Source organism: Amblyomma americanum, chromosome 2 (genome assembly GCF_052857255.1).
Source record: "Amblyomma americanum isolate KBUSLIRL-KWMA chromosome 2, ASM5285725v1, whole genome shotgun sequence".
Lineage (NCBI taxonomy): Eukaryota > Metazoa > Arthropoda > Arachnida > Ixodida > Ixodidae > Amblyomma > Amblyomma americanum.
In genome coordinates this window covers 180,729,187-180,745,772 of record NC_135498.1, presented here as the reverse complement: position 1 = coordinate 180,745,772, position 16,586 = coordinate 180,729,187, and the positions used below count along the sequence as shown (strand labels likewise).

Genomic DNA, 16,586 nt, shown 5'->3' with positions numbered 1-16,586 from the left:
AGTGACTTTCTGCAAAGAACGTACGATATCTACTTGCCAAAGGAGCAGGATAATCCAGACTCAGTACAGATAAGCCTGTAGTATTTCAATTCTAATTTGATTCGTTAGTTAGAATGCGATGATGGAAAGAGAAGACAAAGAAGCGCTAGTAGCGTTGCACGTGCGTCGGCGTCAGTCGCTCTTGGTCTCGTGCCCGCGGCCGAAGGCGACGACGGAGGACGGAGGCTGAGCTGGCGGACAGCTCGCGGGGTTCCGATGGTGAGCCGCCTTCTTCCGTCCCCCTAGCGAGACCATTCCTATAGAGCAGTGCGCCTAGTGACGCGAGCAGAACATCCATTGGCTGCCTCAGAAGTCAACCACGGGCTGTCTTCCGTGGTCGTGCGGTGTGCCGGCGGACTCGGGTTCTGTTGGGATGAAGCTGTAGCTTGCTGCTGGCCTAGGAGCGCCTTACTTGTGCTCGAGCATAGCCTGAGTGTGCTGGGATACTGGGTTCGCCCTGGCCTTTCTGCTGCTAGCGCCTAGTGTAGCAGGTGGAGAGTAGTCAAGCAGCTGTTCATGAGTCCCCGCCGGCCGATCCAAACCTGCATGCTTTGAATAAGCGGAACACGAATGGGCCAACGCGTTACCAGCTTCGGCCTGATTACCGGTGGCAGATTGGAAAAATGTGCACTGATTATTCTTGGACACAACGGCGCTGAGGGTTTGAAACTACCAGACAGAGGCAAGGCCCGTCTTATTGCCATTTTGCATTGTTTCCTCTTGCGTACAGTTAGTGCAGTTTCGCAAGAATAATTTTTGCGAACTTGCCCCACAGAAGCATACATCGGCTTGGTCGCACCACTTCTTCCACTAGCCGTCTTCGACAAGTTATAGGTGCCAGATTTCCGGCGCACCATCGTTCGCATCGGATTAGTAAATCAGCAGGAATTGGTGAATTTTTCTGGCAGGTTGTTCGCACATCTGAAACGCGCCTTCGGAAGCGTGAAGCAGCGCATTGCCTCACTGTGGTGTTGCTTTGTCGACAACAATTCATTTTGCCGGAATCGTTTTTAAAGAGAAATGGTGTTGCGCGTGAGAGCAGTAGTAGAGTTTACAAAATTTCAGCGCGTCTGACCTGCGCGTATGGTAGAAGTAAGCCTAAAATTCAATTTCATTGACCGCAACGTTACTGAAACTTCTGGCGTTGGTGCAACGCCGATTGCATAGGAACTCCGTGATGGCCGGCTGAAAGTGGACAGTAATATGATCTGGCCTCACAAATTTGCAGGTAAAAAGAAATACGTGATCCCAGTTTGTGAAAATGGCTTTGAGTTCGCAATGCTTTTTTTTCTCTTTTTCTGCCTCTAAGAGCTTTATGCTAGGATATAGTAGCCTTTGCGTCCTCAGAACGCGGCAGCAAGTCGATACAGGCAAACTTAGTTTAATCCTCCGTGTCACTTTAGGATGCACGAAGGACAAAGTTTAGCCCCTGTTGTCCGGCTGTATTGGAAGACAAGAAATAAGCTGACCACATCGTAACGATCGAGCGTAAATTGCTCATACCTGGTTTATAAAGCTGGCACAATCAAGGAAACGGGAGAGGAGGAAATAGAATGGGGTTAGGCGGGAAAAGGCAGGAGATGTAAGGACGAAATTTCCGGATCAACGAAGGTGGTACGTCTGCGATATACGGCCAAGATAGACACGGGCTATAAGGTATGTGCTGGGTCCCCGGTACTGCACATTAGATTTTTGCGAACAGTGTAGGGCTGTAATTCGAGCTGCTTCGTTTGTTTGTATCCTCCCATTGTGGCCGCAGTGTAGTGGTTCGCACACTATGCTTCTTTTCGAGATGTTGTATTTCTTTTTAATGAAATAGTATTTAAGCTGCCGTCATGCAAGTTCCAGCACCTCCGTACGAAATTCCCTGACTGGTAAATTCCCTGTTGACGTCATCAGGATAGCGCGACCCGAATTGGCCAATCAGAGAGCACAACAGAATGGGAAATTTTCCACAAAATTCTCTGATTGGCTAAGATAGACCACGTGTCCTTCTTACATAATCACAACCTGCCCAACGTGGGAGATAGAAACGTGCACATCGGATCGTGAGCAAACTGCTCACCATTACCAAATTCAATGCGGTTGCCACCTGGCCACAGTGGCGCTGCGCGTGAGCCTTACGGGTTGCTCGGGTAGAGCAACCTGGGCCTCGCAAGCCCCGGCGTTGTACATGTTTGAAACCGCCGCCCTCCCGGACAATGACGCATCGCTGGAGCGCTGCGCAACTGCGCCAGTAAGGGTGTGCGGACTCCCCGCGATCTATGAATGTGATTGCGAGGGTAGTGACGTCATCCGCCCTATTCACCGCCAAAGAAGAAAATCTGAGCACACCGAAAATTTAGATGTTCGCCCACCGCCAGGAATTCTTAAGGAACTCCAAAATTTTGCAAGTAGGCCAGCCTAAGATAATGGATAAAGATAGATTATTGTGTCGGATTAGTATAATTTCATATGTTAGTTCAATGGAAGATACTCGAAACACAGAAGGTGATGGCACATGCATACCATATAAAGTCAATGGAACCGGTTCCAGTTTGAGTTTGGGCAAGAAAATCTCAAGAACAGCATTAGACACTAACTAGATATTAGTGAGCATATGACTAAGTGCTATCGCCTATTCTTTTTTAAGAATTTCGTTCTGTTGCTGCAAACCTAACTACCTTGCATTCATGGTCAACGCGGTGTTGCTGATAAAGCGGTTGCCTGCCATATTTTTGGCGCTGAGGTGCATAGTAAACCCGCCTGTTTAGCACCGTCTTGTGTAGTGGCATACACTGCCTTTCGCAGGCGGTGCCCGTACAGTACGGACAGCAGGATGCGTACGCCCAACCGGGGGCCATGTACCCAGCGGGCTACGTGGACCCTGCGTATGCGGCCCAGCAGACGCAGCCCATGTACGGCACGCAGCCGTACGCTGGCGACCCGTACGGACAAACGATCATGGGCGTGCCCTCGAACCCCGCCATGTCTCGTACGTGTGCCCGCCTTTATATCTTTACGTTTCGCCGCCACCATTGAACTCCTGATGTCGGAAAAACTTTTTGGAATGTTATATTATGTGTCAGCCTAGACTGAAAAGTTAATAGACTTCATAATGTGCGTGCACCCCGGAAGTGTGCGCTGTGCGCGCATTCTGCCATGTGCGGGTATAGAGGTGCCTGCCAAGGAAGATGTACGACCATATAAGGATGAAGTCTCGATTTAGCCAAAATTCAAACAGGGAACGAAGGAAAGAAAGAAGAAGCACATCAACGACTTAGCGGTAAGAGAGAATGTAAAGGAATTCAGCACTTATCTGTAGAACAGATATTAAGGTGAAAGCCTTTACTCGCTCCTGCTCGCGACCCTGCCCGTCCGTCCGTTACGCTCTTCCGCTCTAAGAAAAAAGTCTTTGTGCACAATGGGATTCGAACCACTATCCTTCCGTTCCGCAGCCGAGCGTGCTAACGACTACGTTACATTCTGCCAGCGCATATGTAGTTCTCCTTGTCCGCTGGAGAGTGTTTGCAGAAAGGCGTCGAATGAGACGGATGTCTCCCAAACGCCCTCCAGTGTCTCCGGCATTTGCGATTCACGAACAGTTGTGTACTTAATCAACATCTTAACCACACATCAGTGGCACAAGCAGCAACACCGCGCTAAAGGCTTTCGCCTCACCACACTTTAGGTCAACAAGTGCCCCTGAATTTTTTTCGCTTTAACTGAGGATGATCATAGTAATAATCAGGAAATTGACGACCTGAAGAAACATCCCTACGGAGTGTGGAATGGAAGTAGGGGGAGAGTAACTATACAGGATACCGACCATCTCTCTCAAGAGTCCAAAGATTAAGAAACGTTGAAGCACGAAAGCCCTAACCCAAGAGGATAAAGCTGGCAAAACTGTCAAAGGCTATCAGTAAGTGTAAGATAAACGACATAGTGAAGTAGAATATGAAGAGGATCGAGGAAACTCTAAAGAAAAGAGATAGCCTAAACGTGCACACTAAGCGACAAGGAGGGCAATGTGATTACCACCTTGGATGCGATGGTTAAAATAGCCGCGAAATTCTGCACAGATCTCTACAGTCACCGCAGATCCGGACCACTGGAGTGAAAATACTAGAAGAATAAGAATGTTATGGAGCGCATTTGGCAGGTACTCTCAGATCATGAATGACAGTTTACCAATGTTCCTCAAGAGAACAGTATAGAACAGCTGCTCGCCTTTGGGCAGAAACGCTGAAGCCAAAAAAAAGGTGCAACTTAAATTTAGGACATGCAGCGAGCTATGGAAAGAAAAATTATAGGCGTAACATTAAGAAACAGTGAAGGAAGCAGAGTGGGTCACAGAACAAAGGAAGGCTAATGACATTCTAGCCGAAATCAAGAAGCATAAATGGACATGACCACATAATGTAATGCGAACTAAAGATAACCACCAGTCCTTAAGGCAACGGACTGGATTCCAAGAGAAGCCAAGCGTAGCAGGATGGCAGAAAGTTAGGTGGGCGGATGAGACTGCATGCTCAAAGCCCCTTTTACAAGCAGACACGTGTAAATTCTGTAAATGCGGACCAGAAAGAGCGAGGGATATTGGAAGCCTTTCTTATACACGTGGAAAGCCAATCGTGCGAGCAAATCGAATGTTTATCTTTCTGCCAAAGAAGTGAAATTCTTGTTGGAAGGTGCCATCTCGCATGCGATTTGGTTGTCGATACTTTTTCCGCACATGATTGTTGCCTATATAAATGCGTATTTTTAGGAGAATAAAGTCAGTTGATGGTCCAGCGTTTGTGCTATCTTCTCTCCCTTCGTCCCTGTTCTTTAGCGCTAGTGCTATGTCCTCTCTATCTGAACACCAACTGGCCCAGCTTACTGCCTTAAAAGCTTGTGAGGATCAGGTGGCCTCAGCTGTCACAGGAACGGGTAAATAAAGAAATTTGTGAAGGCGCCATTGTCCTTGAGTGGGCATAGCCAGACTGATGATAGCTGTGACGAAGACGGCAAGAGAGCAGAGTGGGCTAGAGGTACGAACGCGAGTTGATGATGTCGTAGCCGAGATAAAAAATGAGGAATGGGCATGAGCAGGATATGTGATTTCGAGAGCCGATAACTGCGCTTAGCATGGGCTCACAGACTGGATTGCGAGGGAAAGCAAGCAACGTAGTAGGCGAGAGAATCAATTGGGTGAGAGATTTAGAAGTTTGTGGGCGGGTTGGGCACGGCTGGCACAGGAGGGGCTTAACAGGAGATGAGTGGCGGAGGGCATTTTCCTGCAGTTGAAACATTAAGGCACGTGAGGATTATGGCAGCGTATAAGCGCAGTTAACTCGATGGGATATCGAATCCCTTTCGTTAGACCTGGTGGCGTAATGACCGACCGGGTGGCGCCGTCTGCAAGCCCGCCAGCTCAGATCAACAGACCTTTGGAGCTATACAAGAAATGTCCGGAGTTCAAGGCGCTAGAGAGATTAGTGTGCAGTACCTGCGCCATCGAAGGGGATGCTCAGCCCACAGACCGTCTCTGCGCTCTTAACAAAGCACTTAGTCGTTAGTTCAGGGTATTTTGCTGATTACCTCCAGATATACAGTAGGTTTCTATGTAGAATAAAGGTGCCGTTTTTCGTTTTTATAGCGACTGGGCTTCGCTGTGACCAGTGATAGCCGTCGAGCTTAGCTTAACTGCTATGGCAGCCACTCCAAACAGGTGGTGGTCTCGGGTTCGGGCCCCGGGTGGCCCGAAGTTTTTTGCAAATGTGGAGCCTTTATTTGCAAGCGTACAGTACGGTACTTGACACTCAGGTGGCTTCTAATTGGTAATTACAACGTAACCGTAGCCATTTTGCAGTGTGAGAGGCGGGTATCGTTTATGAAGTCCCACTCGGGGTCATCTGGCGCCCAGCCCCCCGCACAGGTACTTGTCGCGTCGTCGTTCGCTCCTGCACTTTTCTGAGAATTATATGTGCCGACACACCACACTATTCTGGACAAAAGTTTCTGCTACCGGAAGTGGTTTATGAACGCGATGCTTTAATATATTGTAGGATTTCCCTCTAACAATGAATATAACTGCAGTACTGCCGTCGGCAGGCTTGCACGTTTTTGCTATCAAGTTCTTGCTATCGTCAAAAGCGTTCCTTACTGATTTTTTATGGCAGTCTTAGCTTAGAAAAACTGTAAAAGAAAGATTTTCTGCACATGAAAAGAATGGATCTTTACCTTCAATATTTTCATCACAGTACCATACAGGTTTGAAATATTCAATGTCTTTATCGATGTTGGACACGAAGGAATTACAGGCGCCTTTAATGGCGGCATATCGAATATGAATCAGCACCTCAAAAGAATGCAATCGTGCTGAGCACGATCCTTTCCGTTCCACGTGTGGCAATACCTTTTTACAGCGTTTGTGCTCCTCTTCGTTGCAGCATTGGGCTATGATCCGGGCTACGCCAACTACATGTACGGCATGCAGGGTCCCCCCAGTCCGAGGCGATAGTGAGTACACACGTCCGTGCGCATGCCTCAGCCGCCTTGTTTCGAACCGAGAAAAAAGGGTGAATGCGTCCTGAAATCTAAGGTGCTTCGACACCTGCACCATTGCTTAGAGTTAGAGCACCCAGTATTCAAACAGAGGGTGCCATTCTAGGTGACAGACATTTCCCACAGTTCTGCCATGGATGCAGAGGTTCTGAATTTCAACCTGAAATAAGACTTGGACGTCTGGCAGCAGAATTAGATGGTCTAGTGTGCCGAAAAGCCGAAAATTCCGTCATTCGGAATGTTGTCGCGGCTGAGCAATGTATAACACCGACCCCTAAATGAGGACGGTGTCTCTACCATGAGTGGCGACACTGGCCAGCCAGACACTCACGGTAACCTTGTTGACGGAGCTTCGTGTGCTTAGCAACAAAAGCTTGAATTGGCAACTTGCAGAACTGTAGGAGTGTGCCAAGCCTGTAACATGTGATCGCCAAGACGAAAAAGAAATGGTCTTTTCGCGCTCCCTCAGAGTAAAAAAAAAAGCCGCTGTCATAGTTGTGCCACACTACCGTCAAACAAGTGCGCCATCGCGCAAGGCCGCGTTCATCACACGTCCAGAGCTGTCTCATAGCCGAGAATACTTGTACCCTGCTCCCATGTCCCGTATGGCTCAAGCCCGAAAGGTCAGTATGTTTGGTGGTAATCAGGCTACCGCGGAGTTTAGGGTTGCAACGTTTGGCGGCGATGCCGCTGCGGTTTAATATAGAGGAAATCATTTGTAAGATAGCGTTTGTGTACGCTTAGGCTATATTGCTTAAGCCACAAAACTCGTCGAGAGGAAGCTTAAACATCATCTTTTTAAAAAATCTTGCCCATTAACCCCTTTCATAATCACTTAATTCACAGTACGGTTCAGGTGTCCTCTCCCTGTAAGTCTGCTACCGCGCCGTTGTCCGTGAGATTCGTACCGAACGCGTGTGTGTTATGTAGACCGAGGAGACTGCGCTTTCGGTAATTATCTGTGGCGTTGTGATGAAGGCGGCTTAGAAACCAGGCGCGGTTTGTCGGCCTGCAGTATGAACTGTTGAGTAAGTTCTTTTTGATTGTGGTAGAGCAGTGCAGCGGCGCACACACATACGCAAGAAATTAAGGCGTTCATTTGGAATGCGACCGGTATAAGTACGCGCGAGCTGATCCCCTCCCCGCCCCACAAAAAAAATCAAGAAAGTCACGTAAGAACCGACCATGACAATCTTTACGCAATGAACAACCTTCAAGTAAGCAAAAAAACAAATTATAGAGAAACGATTTCCTTTTTCTCAGATATAAACGCATTGAGCTCTCAGGCAACTCTGAGCGAGTTTCTTGATATCTGTCTCCTTAGGACCTTGATCATCTATGCAGTTAGTTGGTCTTTATTTTCAGTTGTAGCTTAGCACTTTTCAAACATCGAAACGCAAGTAGCAGTCGCGACAATGGGGAACTAAGTGTCCGGAATTAGCATTGTTAGCTTTCTTAAAGTACTCCTGAACCTACGGTTTAAATGATTGGTTCGTCCAATATAAAGCTGCTAGAAGGCAGAAGAGTCGAATAAAGCAGGTTATACTGACGACTTACAGCTTTTTTCCGTGCATTTCTGGGCACCATGGCACCATTTTTTTAGTTCACACGCAAGCACAAGCTTGCCAACTGAGGAAGAGTCGCAAGAACTACACTTACGTACGCCAACTCTTTTACGAAATATTTTCTCATTACTATGTGAAACCACATGAAGGTGCGGTGAATAAACGTCAGTTTTTAGTCAGCGCAGTGATTCGTCCTTTCATGAGTGTATATCCTGTGCCGTTGTGGTGTTCATGAGTTTGAAAGCGCACACTGCATGCATGGCTGCGTAGTTAAAATGGGAGGTTTCGTGTATTATCCAGGTTACTTTGGAATAACAATTGGTGATGGTGGCAACAGTTCAGAAGAGAGACATGCAGGCTCGCGTCAGACTGGCACACTTTTATCATGGAAACCCTTCTGCACCCTTAATCTGAGCTCGGCGGCGATAGATTGCAGCAAACGCATTAGGCTGTCGCTGACAGCCAGAATCGTCTCCGCTCTCAGCTGCTCTCAGTTTAGAGGTGACAAAGAACTTAGGGCGCCGGAAACACCGACAACAATCTCCGACGTCGCACAAAGCGTTGTGATCGGTTACAACATTTTCGGGTAAAATGTGGGGCTTCTTGCGAGGCAAGGAACTTGATAAGGCTCTGTGCAGGCCACGAGGAAGAAACAAAACGTTTCAGGGCATTAGCCTCTCTTAAGTACCGTTCACTCGAATCTTACAAAGAAAGATGGAGGTAGAGAAAAAGCCCCACTGAATACAAGCTGTAGCCTACGTTACCGCATGCACAGCATCTGGGTGAGCGTGGCGCCGCGGCAGTGCCGTCGCACCGTGTGGAACAACTTAGCAGTATGCTATTCTGAGCTTGTCAGTGGTGCAGTCGTCGACAGTCTTGTAAGGCCGCAAAGGTTGGTTGCTGACACTGCGGCCGAGAGTTCCCATTCACACCGGCACACGGTTTACTGGATTGTATATTACATTTCTCGTTGGCGTAAATTGTAGCGTCGGGGGTCGGTGCACTGTTGGTCTTTAACCTTGACCGCTGTCGGGACACGCCTGCACGTCGAAGTCGAGGTTGCCTTCGTCGGCTATAGGTTCCGTAGTACAGCGTCGAATGTCGTAATTTTGCTGTCGTGGATGAGCTTCAAGGGCGCCATCTGTGTCGGGTACGCACAGCGGGGTTGTAGGGCAGGACGATGTCCTAGATCTTGTTCTCAGAGCCCACGTAGAGGGCAAGCATGCCGGCAATAGCTTTGTTCAAGCGTTCATTTGGGCCATTGACTGATGGATCATAAGCGGTTGTCGTCCGGTGGGATGTTTTGCTGTCACGTACCGAACAATTGTGTAAAAAACATTTTTGAACGAGAAAGAGTTTATGAGCGCAATTTTTTCATATATTCTAAGAGTTCACAACAAGCATCAGTTATCCGCAGGCCCGTCGCCAGGCTCGAATTTTTTTCTATTGAAGTTCTTGCTTTCGTGAAAAGCGTTCCCCATTGGTTTTCTGTGGCAGTCTTAACTTCTCGATGCGAGCGATAAAAACACCTAAAAGAAAAATTTTGCTACATATCGCGAGAATGGGCCATTATCTTCAATATTTCAATATCAGTAATTTACAGTTTTCTAATATTGAAAATTTGTGTCCAAGAATGTTAAAGTCCACAAGGTCCGCTTTAAACACTGTTCCCCTGTCTGTGAAGACGACCTTGAGGGCCATCGTGGGGCAGGAGAACGTTTTCTATGAAATACTTTGCGACCCCATCAGCAGTTCAGTTCGTCAGGGCGTTTGCTTTGGTGTACCTGGTCAGGTACAGCCGGTTGCCATTTTTAATCCATCAGGATTAGAACAGTTATGTGAACGAATCTCCAGCGTCCCATGTACTACTGGGGACAAAAGGTTTTAAAGCGGAAAGCTAGGCTGCTTGGTGATCTTTAGATTCAGGGCACATGGTAACTAGCGCTAAAGACAAGGACAGAAGACGGACACCACGAACGCTAGACATCAACTGGTTTTATTCCAGATCGACACATTCAATACATAGGTAAAACATGTACAAAACATCACACCCCAAAAGCGCATGTACAACGGCACCTTCAGGTTTAGAAAATGTAATTCTTTCGATGAAAAAAATAAGGATGGATTGCTTACGTACGACTGTTTTTCCAGGTAAATGAGGAAGGCTTCCAGTATTTCACGTTCCTTCTGATCTGAACTTGAAAAAACGACCCGTTTCTGATTATACATCGGAGCACACTTATCTCCACAACATGTGCAGTGTGCCGCCAAGTGTCCCGAACCTGACAGTGCCTCTACAGCCAGCCTGTGCTCCATTAGCCGAACATTGATACAAAGGCCAGTTTGACCAATTTAGCAATTTCCGCATGACAAGGTAGTTCCGTAGACATTGGTCTTGCAAGCCACATACGGCGTTTGATGTTTTTATCGGGCAATGCTGTTTTTGTTTTGAGGCCACATTATCAGCCTTGCACAGTTTGCCGAGTTTATCTGGTGTAGTAAGCTCAACTTCGACCCTGCCTTCTTGCCCCACCTTCTTAAGGTATTCTGACAGCTGGTAGAGATATAGGGCAGCGCCACGCATATAGCCCGCTCATGAGCGTGTAGCTTAGTCGTCGTTGCCTGTTTCGCAGCGTTTATCGTTTTTAACGGGCCTTCAGCAACGGATGTCATGAGCTGTCTAGAGGAACCTGCCTTCGTCATGCGATGTGCCTGCTGGTGCACTCTGTCAATCACCGTGTGTGAGCAGGACTTGTCTGGGCAGCGCGTTTTGTAGCGTTCGTGAAGACTATTTCTCTTCTGTCCTTGTCTTTAGCGCTAGTTACCATGTGCCCTGAAACGAAAGTTTCCAGGACGCGCGTTCTAACAAAAACGTTTATCGTAGCTCCACCTCGTAGCCCAGTCACCTGATATACTATGAAGGCATTAAACGCCTAACTGCTCCTTCCTCTCTTCACAATATCAGGCCACTGGATATACCGGAATGGAGCTGCAATAAACGTTTTTCCTAGAACTCTCGTCCCGGAAACTTATGTCCGCAGTAGTACGTCCAACGGAGCGTAGAGGAGGAGTAATAAGGAGCTTGCCATGCTTATGGCCCAGAGCAGGATTTGAGCCCTAGCCTGTGCAAATAGATCAGATTCACTTGTGGCTGCATTAAACTACTCCGGCATAAAAGCAGCCTTCGTCTCTGCGTGTTAAAATGCGAGACTCTCGCGTCGTTCTTAGGAAATCGCATTCATCAACTTTAATCTACCTGCTATTTTGCGTGACTAAACACACGGGGCGCCACGAGTCAATGCGCGTATGAAATTTGAGCCGACTTGCTAACGCAATACCCTCCGCAATAATCGCAATGATCACGCCAGAATTAACTTGTTTCCGGACGCCGAGTTGGCAAACAGGTCAAATAGGTCCATGCCGATCTGCCAAGAGGGTTTCTGATGATCTGCCAAGAAATGTCTCGTTGGTTGTCAAATTGGCCTGCATAATTAATGCCGATGTTGTTGACGGTGTTTCCCCGGTTTCGCCTGTCATGACATGCCTTGATTTAATGAGCAACGTCAGCGTACCATTTGCGAGAAAAGTACTTTTCTTGAATTCGACAGAGGGCTTCAGCAATACCGATCGAGGAAGCCAGAAGTTTGTTCATCATGCGAAGATTTTATTATTTATTCGCGGGTGTTTGCAGGGACAAAGCAGGCGGCCTTGTTAAGTGTGAAGTAGTAGTAGCCAAAGCGAAGCCTCCGTAGACCACTGCGGCTTCTTGCGGAAGTCGGTAGGACCTAAAGAAGCGCCACTCAGTGTTTTGCATGCGTATCAGCTATAAAGTGATCCTCGCGGTCATTTACGCTCAAGCTGTTAATCATTTTTATGTCTTATCCATGTTTACTGATTTCGTCTTACGTTTTCCTTTCTTCCCATAGTATTAGTGTCGATCTTAATAAAGAGAATAATTGAAAATAATGAAACGAGATAAATAGTCCTCAATAAAAATGACAAAGGGCCCTTTAGTGGTGACTGGATGCTATGTGAAAATGGCCTCTTTTTTTAACCATCGCAGCGTGATCCAGGCCGCCCAGGCACCGCGTCGTGGGGGTCTCTTGAACACCGACAGCATCCTCACAGTGCTGATCGTGTGCGGCACGCTGTTTCTTGTCCTCCTCGCCATGCTCCTCATAGTCACCGTGGTCGTGCCCAGGCGTGAGTTCAAAGCTTTGTATGCCTCTCCGCGGCAACTGTTCAGCATTTTCGAAGACATATAGGTTTCGATTTTGATGGAAGAGAAGTTTTCCTGCTCAAGAACCCACAAATAAGCGCACGGCGTAGAACTTCGTTGGTGGGCCGAAGTTCTCGTCTTCAGGTGTTGCACCTTTGTGAAAGTCACCATGAGAAAATTAGCGGATTGAAAGGACACTTTCTGTGCAGCGTTTTTGCTACGAGCCTGCTCACAGTTAATGACTCATTGCTTAATCATTTTGTTTTATGAGCATCTCCGCTGGAGGTCATCGTCCGTATTGTTGAAGATAACCAACGTACTAGGACGTGAAAGCGCTCTCTGAAATGATGGGAACTACGGGCAAGTCGCTCATGCAGGTTTATATGTTAATATTGTATATGAGGTGTATGTGTCCAATATGTTGAACACATTTTCGGTGCTGCGATGAAATGGCTCAAAAATAAATCTTTTTTGCATGCCCGACATCACTTCAAACCCAGCCTGTGTTGCAGAACTGCACTATTATCCCGGAATAATCGTTTTGATTCTCTCTACTCAGGCTTCCTGAGAACAAGGCTGAGGTCGTTATTAGATTGGTTTGAAGCCTCGATATCCTTGTGCAGGCAAGGATGGCTCCAGAGGTTAACCGACTTTTTTTTGAAGCTTTTACTCGTGTACATTCTTGAAATGTCTCTCTTTTGGCATCACTGGATAGTAAAACGAGCGTTTTAGGCCGTATACACCACCGATAATTTTTTCACATTTCTCTAAAATTCTGCACTAAGTCTTCCTATACCTTGTGGCTGGCGCATGATGCCTTAGCTTCCTAGGTGCCATTAAACCAAACCAAACCAAATCTCTCTACTCAGGTGCCCAGGTCGAGCATATATATAAAATTTCCTGGGGGTTTTCGGTACCATACAAGCTGTTTCACCTATGATTTTCTGCAATTTTTTAATATAGACTTTTTGAGAATAGCGCTTTTTAGGCATAGCGGTTTCAATATAAGACGTGCTAGATAAGAAGCTGGTTAAGTAATACTTAATAATTACCTTTTTAACTATTAATGGTATTCTGCTTTTTTATTTAGAGGCGTATAGCTTACCGCATATAATATCCATGTCGGATGTTCGAATTCCGAAAGCGCGCATGCCTTCGCCGCCGACCTTGCTCAAAAATACCAGAATAGGATAGGCTCTCCAAAAGCATTGTTTAATGTAAAACGTGTTCCGAAATTCAATCTTCCTTTCTTCAACTTCTTTCGCAGTCACGAGGAAACATCACTCGAGCCACAAGAGGCGCCACGAGTTCCCCATGGAGCACGACAACGGTAAGAGGCGTGCAGGTTCAGAGGCGCAAGATTAGGTGTTGACTTCCTGTTACTCTGAGCAGTAAAGGCGCCGAGTGGCGCTGGAATGAAGGACGTCAGTGGAAGAGAGCTGAATAGGCTCCTAAAACTGAGCAGTACGAAGCACGTGTGCAGCTTGCTGCCTTGGCTACCTTCATAGAACTTAACTCAGTCGAGTGAAATAGCCAAAAAGACAGGAACCAGGATTAGGGTATTCTCCAAGAAGAGTCTCTTTCGAGGAGACAACTTCTTGCATATATAAGCACACAATGGTTTTCAGATAAGAATAAAATTTGCACTCACCAATTTGTAAGATCATCCATCCATCATCTGTTTCACCGAGTAAGCCGAGACTTTGTTCTGGCAAAGCCGCACACTGGCTGGTGTTGCTCCTTGTGCCGTTGTCGCCAGTACCATCCCCACTTAGGTTACGCTGGCTGCAGCACAAAGCCGTTCGCGTCTTAAATGAATTAGCCCTGCCCCTCCTCGCACGCCGCCCCTCTATCCCAGAGAAATTCCTCCTCTCATCTCTCATCCTGACTCTCGGCCTGCAGCTGGTATATCGCTGCAGTCGTGGGGCTGCATACTTGCCGGGATTTGTTAAACGAGAGGAGGGGATGGTCGGTGAGCGTTTAATGGGTCTTCTATATTAGGGTCTTGTTTCTGCTGCCACATCCGTGCTGAAGCTATGCGACCACACCAAGATACAACTGGTCAGATGTGTCCAATCCTTGTGTTTAGCGCCAGTTATTTAGCCCTTCAGTGTCGTATTTCGTGGTTGGTGCTACAGAATTGGGCACGAGGCGCTAGCCGTCTTGTCTGCCTTAGGCACCGGTCGGATCTCGCTCTTCATCGTGGCTGCATTTCTCGCAGTGGCCGACGTCGACCTCTCCAACATGGATGCCCCCCAGGTGACGGTGGTCGACAAGGCCGTGGACAGTTCGGCCAAGCGCCGAACGGCCGTCAGGCACAGCCCCAAGGACGCGGCTCTGATCAGCAAAATCAAGCGTCGGATTAAAGGATAGGCTCCCTTTTCAGGTAGTAGGGACTGGTCATTGGAGCTGTTCGTTGTGGTTACGTGTTCAATGCCATTTTGACCCTTAAATTCTCGGCGAGCTGCGTTATTCGCCCATGGAGCTGCTCCACTACACCTTACGACCACTTTTCTTGGCAAGGCAGCCAAGGCATGCATTCCCATGTTGCAATGAATTTTCGTGTTCTAAAACACACTATAACCGTAATACTCATTGTTAAAAACATATTTCAAACATAGCTAATAATGCTCAATGTTAGATCGCTATGCCGTCACGGGAAAGGGAATTTGTTTGGATGCGCCCGATTTTCTTAGCCTTACATTCGTCCGACTTTTTCGGGGAAGCCGGCCGCAGCAAACAAGGAGACTGTATGGCCTTCGCTCGGAGTGGTCAGGGAGAAATTCCTTTCGCGAAACCAGGAACTTGTGCGACCGGTAACGTAAGACCACTGCGCACTGTCACTGGAGCCGTCTGCAAGGATAACAGCAACAGGCGTCGGACAGCGGAGTGCAATACTCTGCGTATCTGATCGTGTCGTTTTCACTGTGCAAGGGCCTCTGAATGTGTATGCAAGTATTCGCTTCCACATCTTAGTTTGCTGTGTTCTTTTGTGGTAACGCCTCTTTTCTCATCACGACCAAGAGTTAATGGATCGTTTCGATTTGAAGCGATTTGCCGAGGCTACGTTTACCTTTCGCGGCTGTCGAGAAGTGTGCGTACTAGCTCCTGATTTTTTTCTGTAGTTATACTGAGAAGCACGGGCTGAGACACTTATTTTTCAATTTTTTTATATTATCCCAACCTACTTTATGTGTGTTTGTGTGTGTGCAAAATCGAAAGCAAAAGACAACCACACGACGAGCCGAGCAACGCCGAAGATATGCGGTTGCGTTACTGTTCGAGCAAATGTCACTACGTTTTATCAGTAAATGCAGCCGTCGATTTAAATTATGAGTCGAAAGTCAACGTTGTAATAATTAGCCCAATACACTAAAATGCGATTTCTAATAAAAAGGTAGAGCAAAAAAGAAAACCACAGGAGGAAGACACCAGGAACACGAACGCTACTGCAGAGTAATGACCTTTCCTCATTGCCAGATGTGCTAGACGTGTGCGAGTGTGCTGAATATTCTCCGATTTCCTGTCTGTTTCCGCTCGCGAGCTCTGTGCTAACTGGCCCCATTTCCACACTTTGAGACTATGTCGTCGCCGTGCTCATACAGACATTTTTTTTCTGCACCTACGCGAGTAACGGCTGTGCATATAACGACTGACCAGCCTACTAAATGTATCCACGCTATGGATTCCAGTGAATGCCATCAAAATGTCTCCTCATTCCAATGTACCCGTCCGCTTTCTGAGTTGTGCCAATAGCACACTTGACCCCCCCCCCCCCCCACTCCCCCCGTCTTCTACAGAACAGCAGCTCAGCCTTGGAAAAACAATGCCGCCCTTGTTAATGGCTACACTTCTCCAGCCACAGCATCTTTCGGTGCCTAGTTTTTCATGAAGCTGGCGCCTCTCGTTTATTTTTCCTTTATCTTCAAATCTTGCATCGTCGCACTCTTCTTTTCTCTGTTCTCGCGGTACTGTTTGACCGTTGTGCCTTCTTTTCTTCACACCAGATGGCCGCGCACTCTTAAACGAGTCCAATTGGCCCGTGAAGAAACCGGGAGCCGCCACAATGGACAAAGGCTGCTCGACGCCTGATTAAAAAAATCAGAGTACTAAAAAACTGGGTCAAATGTAAAAGATATTTACTGTGCCCTCCTCCTTTTTTATTGCATAACCTGTTCATACGGCACTAAGACCCACAAGAAATTTAAAGGTGTGCTTTTGTTTTCTTGTGCGCA

At 47.3% G+C, this 16,586-nt stretch overlaps 1 protein-coding gene across 1 annotated transcript; it reads left to right on the top strand.

Annotated features, from left to right (window-relative positions):
* The first annotated feature begins 154 nt into the window (after positions 1-154).
* Positions 155-14,733, top strand: LOC144119346 (uncharacterized). The gene is made up of 6 exons (XM_077651989.1): positions 155-258; positions 2,830-3,013; positions 6,453-6,522; positions 12,196-12,335; positions 13,619-13,681; positions 14,573-14,733. Exons 1-6 carry the CDS (start codon positions 256-258, stop codon positions 14,722-14,724), a joined length of 612 nt encoding a protein of 203 aa, XP_077508115.1. The 5' UTR covers positions 155-255; the 3' UTR covers positions 14,725-14,733.
* Positions 14,734-16,586: the final 1,853 nt, after the last annotated feature.